At 38.1% G+C, this 12,896-nt stretch overlaps 2 protein-coding genes, 1 long non-coding RNA gene and 1 pseudogene across 3 annotated transcripts; 3 read left to right on the forward strand and 1 right to left on the reverse strand.

Annotated features, from left to right (window-relative positions):
• The first annotated feature begins 981 nt into the window (after positions 1–981).
• LOC140989531 (uncharacterized) lies at positions 982–5,378 on the forward strand. Its single transcript, XR_012177504.1, has 3 exons — positions 982–1,348; positions 2,843–3,111; positions 3,196–5,378. It is a non-coding gene; the product is annotated as an uncharacterized lncRNA (long non-coding RNA).
• Positions 5,379–5,900: 522 nt separating this feature from the next.
• Positions 5,901–7,071, forward strand: LOC140989433 (luminal-binding protein 5-like; annotated as a pseudogene).
• Positions 7,072–7,318: 247 nt separating this feature from the next.
• Positions 7,319–7,917, forward strand: LOC140989434 (luminal-binding protein 8-like). The gene is made up of 2 exons (XM_073458637.1): positions 7,319–7,324; positions 7,498–7,917. The coding sequence occupies exons 1-2, from the start codon at positions 7,319–7,321 to the stop codon at positions 7,915–7,917; spliced, it is 426 nt and encodes a 141-aa protein (XP_073314738.1).
• A 1,250-nt stretch (positions 7,918–9,167) lies between these two features.
• Positions 9,168–12,664, reverse strand: LOC140990261 (acyl-CoA-binding domain-containing protein 1-like). The gene is made up of 6 exons (XM_073459866.1): positions 11,998–12,664; positions 11,323–11,428; positions 11,108–11,214; positions 10,156–10,247; positions 9,945–10,042; positions 9,168–9,605 (listed from the first exon to the last, which is right to left on the reverse strand). The coding sequence occupies exons 1-6, from the start codon at positions 12,447–12,449 to the stop codon at positions 9,435–9,437; spliced, it is 1,026 nt and encodes a 341-aa protein (XP_073315967.1). The 5' UTR covers positions 12,450–12,664; the 3' UTR covers positions 9,168–9,434.
• Between the last annotated feature and the right edge of the window lie 232 nt (positions 12,665–12,896).

The raw sequence follows: 12,896 nt of genomic DNA on the forward strand, positions 1-12,896 counted from the left end.
AGTTGAGTTTATGTTTTTTAACCCACTTAATCCCATGTTTGGTAGTATTTTTATTTAATTAAGTCAATCACTCCTATAAATGATTAAGTTATATTAACTGGGATAAAATAATCACTCCTCACCCCCTAGGATTATTTATCTAACTCTTAATACATCTTATTTTTCCAATTTTACCCTTCTTCTATATCTAAACTCACCACCACTTCCCGCCACTATCTACCGACCACCCCCGCCGTCGCCGACCGCTGCCGACCGCCGTCGGCCGACCGCCACCACCGCCAGCCGACCACCCCCATGGCCGACCACCGCCGCCGCCGCCGTCGACCGACCATCACCGCCGCCGTCGCAATAGTGGAGGGGCAATTTAGTCAATTCATAAAAAGATTCTAAATTATCTCATTCTTAACAATCATACCAAACATAATATTATTTTATCATTATATATTAAATTTCTACTTCAATCATTTTATTTATCATTTATCTCTTAATCATTTCATAATTTTATCCTCCAACCAAACGCAGGCTTAGAGTAATTAACTTTTGGTGTCATACTCTGTTTTAATAATTATATATATTAATAAAGTGTTAAAATTTAAATGTAAGTCACATGCAGATTAATAGATAGCGTCTTTGTTTTCTAAGTATCAATTTATAGGTTCAATTTTTACTTTGGTCTTTTTTTTCTATTTATTTTTTTATTCATATATCAAAATTACAGCGTAATCTCTCGTTATTTCTTATAATTACATTTTGATCTTTATTTAAATACAAACCAAATTAATTACAAAAAATATTGTGCGTCGGTGTATTAGTATTTTTTTATTTTATTAAAATTAAAATAGAAAAGATTGGTTAATCCGGTCACTCATGAATTCAAGTTGCGTGCATCGATGTATTAGTATTTATTTATTTATTTTATTAAAATTAAAATAGAATAAAAAGATTGGTTAATCCGATCACTCGTGAATTCAACATAACAAAATTTTCCACAATATCTACGAAACTGGACACGTTTTCGCGGTTCTCACGATTTGCCATCCAACGGCCACGATCGTCCCATCTCTCAGAAACAACCCCATTGGTCCTCGATTCCTCTCTCCAACCCTGATTGGTCCACGTTTCCACATGTGACACTCCACATTCCAATTGGACTTTATCCCCACGCACGAGATTACTGGTCCACGTCATCACCCGGGACGGGTTGGTCCATTGTGTATAATTCAGATTCAGAACTCAATAAATAGAGAGACAAGAGAGGTTTGTATCGTTGATTGTTGAGTTCCAAAGCCAATGGCTGTCGCGTGGGAAAGACGCGCATCTTCGTTCGTCTTCGTGATCGTTTTTCTAGGTAAGCGTTTGGAAACTAATCCTTTTGTAGTTGAATTTAGCGTTGTTTTTGAATATGCTGCGCTGTAGATCTGCTACTATCTTCTTCTGAACTTTGGATGTGTTCGTTTTTATATTTGAACTGTGATTATTTAACGTGTAGCTGATTTGTCAATAATGACATTTGCAATACATATCCTTTTTTTTAGTTGCGGTTAATTTTTTTATCCGGTAATGGTGTCTGATACTACAAAAAAAAATAGTTTTTTGCAGCGCACTATTAACAGCGCACAATAAAAGCACGCCGTTAATACGCACAATAAAAGCACGCCGTTAATAGTATTATTAACAGCGTGTATGTTTATGTGCACTGTTAATAGTAAAAAAAATTTGAAAAAAATCGTGTCTAGACATTAACGGCGTACATTAATCGCATGCCGTCAATATTATTATTCACGACATACATATTAGCACGCTGTGAAAAATGGGCGCCCAATTATAGTATTATTAACAGCGTGTATGTTTATATGCGCTGTTAATAGTAAAAAAATTTGAAAAAAAATTGTGTCTAGACATTAACGGCGTACATTAATCGTACCCCGTCAACATTATTATTCACGACATGCATACATTAGCGCGCTGCGAAAAATGGGCGAACAATTATTTAGCGACGGTTTTAATAAAACTGTTGCAATTTTCAAATTAGCGACAATTTTGATTAAACCGTCGCAATTTTTAAATTTGCGACGCTATATTTAGCGACAGTTTTGCTTAAACTGTCGCTATATTTCGCGACGGTTTTAATTTTTAAATTAGCGACTGTTTATTAAACAACACTTAAAATTTCTCAATCCATTTTCCTCTACACCGTTTCACAACACTTAAAATTTCTCTTAGACGATTTTAGTTTCGATTTATGGTACGTTTTTTCGTTTCAATTTTTGGTTAATTTTTAAGTGTTAGTTAAGATCATGAATATTGTTAGCATAGTTAGATTGTAAGTATTTTTTTTTAATTTATTAAATTATAAAAGTAAATTTTTTTTTACTAAAAACATTAGCAACAGATTATGACTATATCGTCGCTAATTAATCGTCGCTAAAATTAACGACGGTTCTTGAACCCTCTCTAGAATTAGCGACGGTTTTTGAACCGTCGCTAATTAGTGACGTTTTGTCAAAAACCGTCGCTAATTTTATGACGGATATGAATATTAACGGCGCACATTGCACGCTACGGATAATAGTATTAACGATGTGCGCATATACGCCACGGATAATTTTGAACTTTCGACAGCTTGCAGTTGTGCAGCGTGCAATGTGCGCCGCAAAAAGAGAATTTACGCGCTGCGAAAAGCTATTTTTGTTGTAGTGTGAGGTTGATAGTTTTATCACGTTTCGTTTTATTATTGTGAAAATAATAGAAGCTTGGGTTCGAATTGGATATACGGTATAAGCTTATGTTTGTAGAGAAGTTTTGTGAAAGGCCAATATGTATGGGTCGATTCCTCGGACAGGGAGTTTATTTGCATTTTCCATTGCTAAAGAGGAGGCTCAAAAACTTGGAACAAGTTATTGGGATAGACCTTGGTACGACTTATTCATGTGTCGGTGTTTATAAAAATGGACATGTTGAAATCATAGCAAACGACCAAGGTAATCATATCACCCCTTCATGGGTTGGATTCACTGATGGTGAGAGGTTGATTGGAGTGGCTGCGAAGAATCAGGTAGCTATTAACCCCGAAAGAATAGTCTTTGATGTCAAACGACTTATTGGAAGAAAGTAATGTCTTGTTATTTTTTGTACTCTCATGATTATATCACACTGAGGAAAAGACATTACAATCCTTAACCCATGCTATCCCAGAGGTTTAAAGATAAGAAGTTCAAAGGGACGTGAAGCTTGCCCCATACAAATTTGTCAACAAGGATGGGAAACCTTATATTGAAGTCAAGATAAAAGATAGTGAGACTAAGGTCTTCAGTCCTGAGGAGTTTAGTGCCAGATAAAGTTGAAGGAGGCAGCAGAGGCTTACCTTGGAAAGAAAATTAAAGATGTCGTTGTCACTGTTCCTCGTAAAGTTTTGATACTTAAAAGTCTTCTATTCTGACAGCGAACAATACACTAATATTGACTCGAATTGTTTTGTATAATCTCTTCTTGCTGCTTACTTCAATGATGCTCAGAGGCAGGCCCTTAAACATGCTGGCGTAATTGCTGGGTTGAATGTTGTGAGAATCATCAATGAGCCGACTGCAGCAGCGATATGGTTTAGACAAGAAAGGCGATGAAAAGAACATTCTTGTTTTTGACCTTGGTGGTGGGACATTTGATGTCAGCATCTTAACCATTGATAATGGTGTATTTGAGGTTCTCGCAACAAATGGGGACACACATTTGGGAGGCAAGCTGCTTATTGAGGCTCTTTGCTCTTTCTTTGTGATAATCTTTGATCGAGGCCGATGCTGTCCCCTCCGAAACGGCCAAACGAGCGATTTTCACAACTTTGTGAGGTAGGGCTCATACCCGCGAAAAGCCTTGGTTTAGGTCTCCGAAATCACGTTTTTGCTGTTTTAGTAAAATTCTGTAGAGCCTATAACTTTTCATAGGAAATTCCAAATTCGATTCCGTCAATTTTTCTGGAATCTTCTTGACATATGCTTCGAATCCATATGTCTATCTCCAAACTTTCTATTTTTGGAAAACAATTTCGAAAAATTATATATATATATATATTGCATATTGTCTTCTGTTCTATATAATTGAATCTGTTCTGAGCATTTCCATTTCTTGATTTCAGGAAATGACTCTATCCACTCCTCTACAACCCCGCACCCCTGTTCAAGCTGCCATTCGTATGAAGCAGCTCGCTCTTGACTACCAATCCTGCCAACTTAAGTGACCTAGGGCCAGACTAAGTGAGAATAGGCGTGAGATCGAGACCCTAACCACCGAGAAAGATGAGGTACGTGGCTAGCTAAACAAGGTGATTCACAAGGGTGGACTACTGAGAGTAGACAACATGGACCTAAGAGATGACATAGACCAGAACAAGTACCAAGAGGAAATGTTGCGACAAAACATAGAGCGATACAACAAGGAGTTAGAGGAAGAGAGGTAGCAGAATGCAGGGACAAGAAAAGGTGGGAAAAAGCCTGTGATGCTATGAATAACCCCTTGGACCGCCTAATCAAGCAGGCTGAGCACGAGTGCGGGGGTTTCACTGTACTACGAGGCTTGTTGTTTATCGATTGTGTGATTGCTAAACAACGTCGGTGTCGACTAACCCCGGTCTCGAGGCGTGAAAACTAACCCAGTTTATATCATAATTTCCAACGAAATATCATTGTCTTTACAACGGAATAACCGAAAACGACAGAATTAATGCGGAAACGTTACAACCAGAATTAAATTTAAACTGAAACTTATAATCTCGAAAATCACCAGCCCCAAAACTGGTCCGACTCTTCTTCTTCGAGCTATCCTCAGGCTCGTCTTCTTGCATTTGCTCCATCAACTGCAAGAGCTGGGTATTTTCTCCCATGAGCTGATCCACCTGCGTCTTCAACCCCTGTATCTCTGCATCAGTTTCGCTCAACTGCTGGCTGGCATGCTGCTGGTACTGCTGACGTTCCATCTTTTTCTGCTAATTCTAGCTCCTGGGAGTCTCACCTTGCTTTATTAGGCGGTGACTCACATCGAGAGGTTATTCATAGCGTTACAGGCTTCTTCCAGCCTTTTCTTGTCCTTGGCATTCAGCTGCCTCTCTTCCTCTTAACTCTTTGTGGTATCGCTCTATGTCTTGTCTCAACCTTTCCTCTCGGTACTTGCTCTGGTCTATGTCATCTTTTAGGTCTATGTTCTCTCCTCTCAGTAGTTCACCCTGGTGAATCGCTTTGTTAAGCTGGCCACATACCTCCTCATTCTCAGTGGCTAGGGTCTCGATCTCACGCCTCTTTTCATTTTGTTTGGCTCTAAGTCGCTTAAGTTGGTGGGATTGATAGTCAAGGGCCTGAGCACGGGTACAGGGTTGCAGAGGAGTCGATGGAGCTATTTTCTGAAATCAAGAAATGAAAATGNAATTTTTGAGATTTCTTTCCAAAAATGGAAAGTTTGGAGATACACATATATATTCAAAGCATATGTCGAGCAGATTCCAGAACAATTGACAAAGCTTAAGCTTTATGCGCTAGTCTGGCGCCCGACTAGTGCTTAGCGAACTTTAGAACCATGGTTTTCTCATGGCTTCTCAAACCATGAATATACTGTACTCCCTCCTCCCCAAAAAGAATGTTAAGTATACACAAACCCATAATGTCAGTTTCACCGTAGGATTGCATGTAGATCTTAATCTTAAAATGAAAGGATTTGTTAGATATAAGGGCAAGAATGAGAAGTGAAAGAACTAAAAAGTCGTACTTATTCTTATCAAACTGATTTAATTGTTTCGAAACTCCTATGTATAAATTTACTGTGTGTTTGTATCTTGTCGGCTGAATTCGGATGCATACCATTTCACCATCTAAGCATCTTTATAAGGGAACTTAGTCACAGGGTGATTGATTTATGGAATGAACTTCAGTATTTTGATAAGGTCGAGGATTTTGAATACCATTTTGGATCGTCCTGTTTAATATCATCACGTTTGATTTCCTCACCTTCCAGGTGAGGATTTTGATCAGAGGATTATGGAGTACTTCATTAAGTTATCTAGAAGAAGCATGGGAAAGGCATCAGCAAGGATAACAGAGCACTAGGCAAGTTAAGGAGACAATGTGACCGTACCAAGAGAGCTTTGAGCGGCCAGCACCAGGTCCATGTGGATATCGAGTCTCTCTTTGGTGGTGTAGATTTCTCTGAACCTCCCACAAGAGCTCATTTCGAAGAATTGAACAACGATTTGTTCAGGAAAACCATGGGACCTGTTAAGAAAGCCATGGAAGATGCTGGGTTGGAGAAGCGCCAAATTGATGAAATCGATCTTGTTGGTGGAAGCGCCAGGATTCCAAAAATTCAACAGCTTCTCAAGGATTATTTTGATGGGAAGGAACCCAACAAGGGTGTGAACCCGGATGAGGCTATCGCGATTGGTGCTGCTGTTCAAGGAGGAATCTTGAGTGGAGAGGGTGGTGATGAAACCAAAGGTATAATATTGCTGTTCTAATTTTGCTTACGACTTTCTGAAAATTTTGAAGCTGAAGTATTTTTCTAACTATTAATCCGTGTTTGACACCAGATATTCTTCTCTTGGATGTGGCTCCACTGACCCTTGGCATTGAAACCGTCGGTGGGGTGATGACCAAATTGATCCCAAGAAACACCGTTGTACCAACAAAAAAATCTCAAATTTTCACCTCCTACCAGGATCAACAGACTACAGTCACAATCAGGTACCTGTCATCCGATTATCGAAAATAACAAGGAAAGCATCGTCCTATGTGATGATAACACTGAATCCATGATAGGTCTTTGAGGGTGAAAGAAGTCTTACAAAAGACTGCAGGTTGCTTGGGAAATTCGATCTCACAGGAATAGCTCCAGCCCCAAGGTTCGTATTGCTATATAGACTTACCCCATCCATACACCATCACAAGATTTCTTTCGATTTTCAACAGGTATTTTATGTATATATTAACATCGTATCTTTTCCGTTTGAACAGAGGAACCCCTAAAATTGAAGCCTCGGTGTATCTTTTCTGTTTGAACAGAGGAACCCCTCAAATTGAATTCACGTCGAAGTTGATGCCAATGGCATTTTGAACGTCAAGGCTGAAGACAAGGGGCGTTTGGTATCAAAAATTTTTTTGATTAAAAAAAGTGTTTTTTTAAGTTGGCTTTTAAAAGTGCTTTTTTAGGTAAAAGTTGTGTTAATATTGTGTTTAGATGAATAGATAAAAAGCACTTTTTAAATTAATAAATGTGTTTGGATACATATCATTAAAATTGTACCTTGTAGAAGAATTGAGAAAAGATTGAGAGGAGACTACTGATGGATGTTGTTTTTTAGGTTATTAAAAAAGCTAGTGAAAAAAGATCTAAAATAAGGCTTTTAAAAAAGCTCTAATTTCAACTTAAATAAGTGCTTTTTTAAGCACTAGAAGCCCACCCAAACAAGTTAAAAAAAAAAGCACTTTTTTTTTAAAAAAAAAATCACTTTTTTAATTGTAGCTTCTTATACCAAACGGGCTCAAGGCCTCTTGTAAGTCTGAGAAGATCACCATCACCAATGACAAAGGCCGTCTGAGTCAGGAAGAGATCGAGCGGATGGTCAAGGAGGCCGAGGAATTCGCTGAGGAAGACAAGAAGATCAAAGAAAGAATCGACGCCCGTAACAGCCTGGAGACGTATGTTTACAACATGAGGAACCAAATCACGACAAGGATAAACTCGTGGACAAATTGGAGGCTGACGAGAAGGAGAAAATCGAGACAGCGACAGAGGAGGCTCTCGAGGATGGACGACAACCACTCGGCTGAGAAGGAGGAGGAGGTAGAAGCAGTGTGCAATCCAATTATCACCGCTGTTTATCAAAGGTCTGGTGGTCCTAAGTCAGAGGAGGAAGATGTCGATGAAGAAATAACTGAATGAAACTAAGCACACACTGCAGTGTGACATCTTCCTCCTCTGACTTAGTTAAATACAATTGAATCTAAAGAATCAGCTCTAAAACAATCATTAGTATGCAGTGTGTGCTTAGTTTCAATCAGTTATTTCTTCAAATTAATTTTTCATGAAAAATGACATCTCGCAAAAGTTGGAATTAAATAAATTAATCATTGTTTTTCCTAAAATATTTAAGATAGTAAAAACCCCTCCTTACGTTTAGTTTCAGTGCCTTAATTTTGAAGATAAAATTGGGGGAAAGAATGGATAGAAAGGGTAAAGAGGATAGAAATGGTGGACACCATATCTGTTTTCTTTTTTTACCCCAATACTAGAATAGAAGTATAATATTATTTTTCATTATCAAAGCACAAAATTGTCGTTCATCACTTGATCACACTTACAATCCCACTATTTTTCAATTAAATCAAACATTTTACTTATTAATCACCATTACATATTCTCTATCCAATCATTTCAATAATCATCGATGACTTATCTATATATAATCTCAATATTCAAACTAAACACAAACTTGGGATCGATAAATGTAAGTCCCCAAGTGTTTATTTATTTTGAGCAGTACAATAGTGAAGAAAAGATTAACATGAAACAAGGAGCGGAGATTGTCATGTTGGAAATTAAAATTTTCTGTAGATTTTGATAAAATCAAATTGTCCTCCAAATTTTATTGATTCGTCGGCGCCTCTAGATGTAATCGACATGAATTAATCTAGTAAGGGCCTGTCTACGCGGGAATTTAAACATGGTTCTTCTCATGTTTGGTTACCAAAAACCAATTTAACGTACCATTTGGCATGCATCGGATAAACATCAACTAGCATGGTACTATAGAAATTAAGCTATGATAAAATGAATCAAACTCGTGACTATTGAACAATTGTAAACCTCTTCTTTTACCGCGAATGATTGATTATCAGACTTTCCAGAGACTAAAAAAGAAAATGTGAAATATTCCCAAGGAAAAGGAGAGAGCGACAGAAAAATCCCAATCCACACTTTTGTAACCATCATCAGCTTGCCCTAGTTTTATACCAACATTTATACAAGGGCATAATTTTCTCACCCCTCCCTATGTGATTTGGCTTCTGTTGGAGCGAAGGCTTGGAAATTTTTTATCTTTTTCTTTATTTCTTTTCTCCTTATTTTGATTAGTTTATGGTGAATTCTATACAAATTTACGTCTATTTTAATGGAAGTAGAACGTTATCAGGTAGCAAAAAAGTAGTTTCTTTGACTAAACAAGTCGTGCAATTAGATAATCGAAGCATACGTTCACATGTTTGATTATTCTGGAAAAGAGAAAAAAAAGGGATGGGAATTTCCTAACATGTACCCAACATTTAGATGGCATATTATGGCAAAACCCTGGTTCAAAAAATACCACAACCCATGAGATATAGGGAGGAAAAGATACATGAACTCCAAAAGGTTAAGATGCCATTTACGTGAGTGGAATTACCAATATGGAAAACACTGATTTAGCTATTGACATGCTGCATCCAAGGCCAGTTCGATTCACAGAGATCAGTAGCTGTGTTTCCCTCAATGTCCTTTATCTCTATGTCAGCACCGTGCTTCACAAGTAGCTCGGCTAAGGAAGCTCTATCACAAAGGGCAGCATAGTGCAATGCTGTTTGACCCTCATTATCCTATCAATGATTAATGCGCACAAGAAAATTTAGAAAGAAAGCATCGCGACAACCTCTTACTTGAATCTAAGCCACACATACATAAAATCAACTGGTATTCTGTAGTCTGTACATCAGAAGTTCATGTTCACAACAGCGGACATGAAACCAAGCTATTCCTTATGTCCATAATATTTGATTGATCTCATTAATAACAGCATGTAAAAAAGATTTTAATCGACGATTTGTCTTCACATGTAAGTACATAACAGTCGATCACCCATTTTTCAAAGCAAAAAAAAAAATTCCCGATTTACTTTACCACAGTAACAGAGATTCACAAGGAAAGTTTTCATATACCTTGATATTCACATCAGCATTCTTGTTAAGGAGGAGCGAAGTAACATTTATATGGCCACGATCCACAGCCCAATGCAAAGGAGTACGACCCTCGCTGTCTGCAACATTTCAAAAAATAACTAAAAACTGTATTAGCATCACATATTAATAAAAATAACCATCACTCCAGAGCAACATAGTTGAGGAATTCAGAAATCAAACATTAATAAACCTTTCAGATTCAAGGGGACGCCACTCTCAATACACTTGAGCAGATTCTCTTCATCTCCTCCTTGTGCAAAGGAATGTATGGCATCCAATTTTCTGCAAAGAGAAAGGGAATGATGATGCTCAATTTTTTTCACTCCAAATCATGGTAAGCAAGGAAGAAACGAGAAAGATTGGTTCAACTTATTGATATTTAATGTGTAGGTGCCCCACAACATCATCAATTGTAGATTGACGAACACTTATCAGAAGCTTGATCACTCGGTTAATAGGATTAAAAAATGGCCATTCACCAATTAATCCTATACATAAGGTCTGGGTGAAGGATATGAGGGGGACGGTACCCAGTGTGAAATACAATCTAAAAAACATGGGGTGTGCTTACAAGGAAGTTTATTTTTTTGAGAATTCAGGTTTATAATGCAACTAAATGCTTTTTCCCATTCAATTCGAAACTAAATGGTGGTCTTTTTAACTTCAAAGTTATCAAGTAACCAGAAAAAAAAAGCACAAAGGTATATAGCCAATGACAAGCTCTATCTTATTGCCTTCCTGAGCGGTATATGGATTGAATGAGCCCTCCCGAGACTCCGTATCAAGACATAAACAATCCACAAAGATTAGCTTGCACTCTTTGCCTTTTTTAAAATTTTTTATTATCTCCCCTGACCCATCTCTCTTACCACCTCTATTGTGCACAAGGATGAGGGATTATTTTGAAAGTGAGAACTCCAGGAGAAACTAAATAAAAATAACAAATGACTTTTTATATTATCCGTTCTATATATTGTTCTCACACACTAGCATAAATGGGATAACATTAGTTGGAAACATCGGAAAGAGTCCTCTGCAATAACATAACTTCATAGAGAGGATAATGAGACCACCCTTCACATGATGCAGACTACAGTAAAACGTAAACTCCCAAGAATATTTGTTAAGTTCAGAATCCTCACAAATCGCATCCGGGTTCATCCTCATATATAAAACTGCTAAAAACAGGTCCCATCGGTCCCCTGGAGCCTGCATTTGGTGCATCACTGATCTCTTTATCTATTCTCTTCTGCAATCAGTATGGCACCCAGGAATAAAGACAATAACAAAGGTAAAGAACAGTGTAAGCACAGATAATTTGGTAAAAACGGAAAAAACAGAAAAGAATTTTTCTCACTGTTGCAGAACCAGCAGCCCAAGAAGGATATAATTCATTTACAATGACAATGTACTTTTCCATTGCTTCTTCAGGAGGCATAGCACCTAATTTTTGCCATGCTTGCCTGTCATACAAACAAACGAAAAAACATATGTTCCAATGGTCAGAGATCTCCAGCATCAAGGAGCCCAGAACACAAGCCATCAAACATGAGCACCAAAGCCACCCGTGACTTGGAGTTGCAAGGTAATCTCCATAAACGATCACTAGGAAAAAATGATCAGATCCATACAAAGACAAATGAACATATCAATTGATGATTAAAAGTCATGAAGAAAATGCAAAAGCCACGGAAAATACATTAAAAGGCTGAAATTCTTCTCAGGCATTGACCTCAGAAAAGAGAACAAAATATCCGTCACAAACTTAACTATTGAAGATCAACAATTATTTCGTTGCCGTATGCCTAAGAACAGATTATTCCTATTCTATCTTCCGTCCCAGGCATTTTAATTTTCTAAAAGACAATAAACTCAGGCCTGATCAGTAGATAATGAAAAAGAATAGTAAAAATAAAAAGTAAAAACGAATCAAATAACAATTGAAACTTTCAGAAAATCAAATCTATCAGTTTCCCCACTTTCATTACTGCCAACGATGAATCGTAAATGACAATCAGAAATTCCAAAATACCATTTGGCACGAGCAGTCATTTTGAGAGCTGATGGCTGGGGAGCGGAACACGGTCCCTCAGTAGCAATCTTATACAAGCCATACAGCTGCAACTGCACCTCATTGGACACCTTCAACGCCGCACGATCAACTGCCATCGCCGCCACGAACGCCGTTGCAGCACTAAATGTCTCATCCAACTCAGTACTCTCCACCCCCTCCCAATCATCATCACTGTCACTCCGTTCACCAGCAACCGCAACAGTCTCATCCCCCGACTTCACATCTTCATCGATCAACGGCTCGGTTTCATCCAAAACCCTAGGTTCCAGTTCAGATACCACCGGACTGGAGCGAGTGATTCGAAGGTTTTCATCGCGAAAGGCGAATATTACGGAGAAAAGCTTCGCAAGGAGGAACGAGAAAACGACGCCAAAGAACACCGACTGAAGGTACTGTTGCCAGTCAGCCATTGCAAACCATAAAAAGGATTCGGATATAAGATCAATACAAACCCTAGAAACATATACGCGAATACGTATATATAGATATATGTATCATATACAACAAAATGAAAATTTGAGCGGCGGCGGTGGTGGCGGAGGAACGGACAGCGCCTCCTCTGACAGCCTCCTGCCGCTTCGGTTGTATCCACTATTAAGTGCTCGATCTGTGTTCCTACGGTTCCATTTTATGCAGTTCTTACAGTGCTCCTATGTGTTAAACATTGATCACGTGGTTTTGATTTGTATACACTTTGAGGTAGATAATTACGAAGCCCAAACCCAAACTTGTTTGGGCCAAAGCCCAATGCCACATAAATTTGTTTATAATACATACTCTTCGAACTCAATATTTCGTCTCAAATTTATAATTTTATTATCATTTCACTGAGAAATTATGTTTATGCGATGAAAGTA

The sequence above is a fragment of the Primulina huaijiensis genome, chromosome 12 (assembly GCF_012295235.1).
Source record: "Primulina huaijiensis isolate GDHJ02 chromosome 12, ASM1229523v2, whole genome shotgun sequence".
NCBI lineage: Eukaryota > Viridiplantae > Streptophyta > Magnoliopsida > Lamiales > Gesneriaceae > Primulina > Primulina huaijiensis.

Coding starts and splice junctions, on each gene's coding strand:
- LOC140990261 (XM_073459866.1), bottom strand. CDS start 12,449: ATGGCTGACTGGCAACAGTACCTTCAGTCGGTGTTCTTTGGCGTCGTT. Junction 11,429..11,997: donor ATGACTGCTCGTGCCAAATG/GTATTTTGGAAT, acceptor TTTGTATGACAG/GCAAGCATGGCAAAAATTAG. Junction 10,248..11,107: donor GATGAACCCGGATGCGATTT/GTGAGGATTCTG, acceptor TTCTCTTTGCAG/AAAATTGGATGCCATACATT.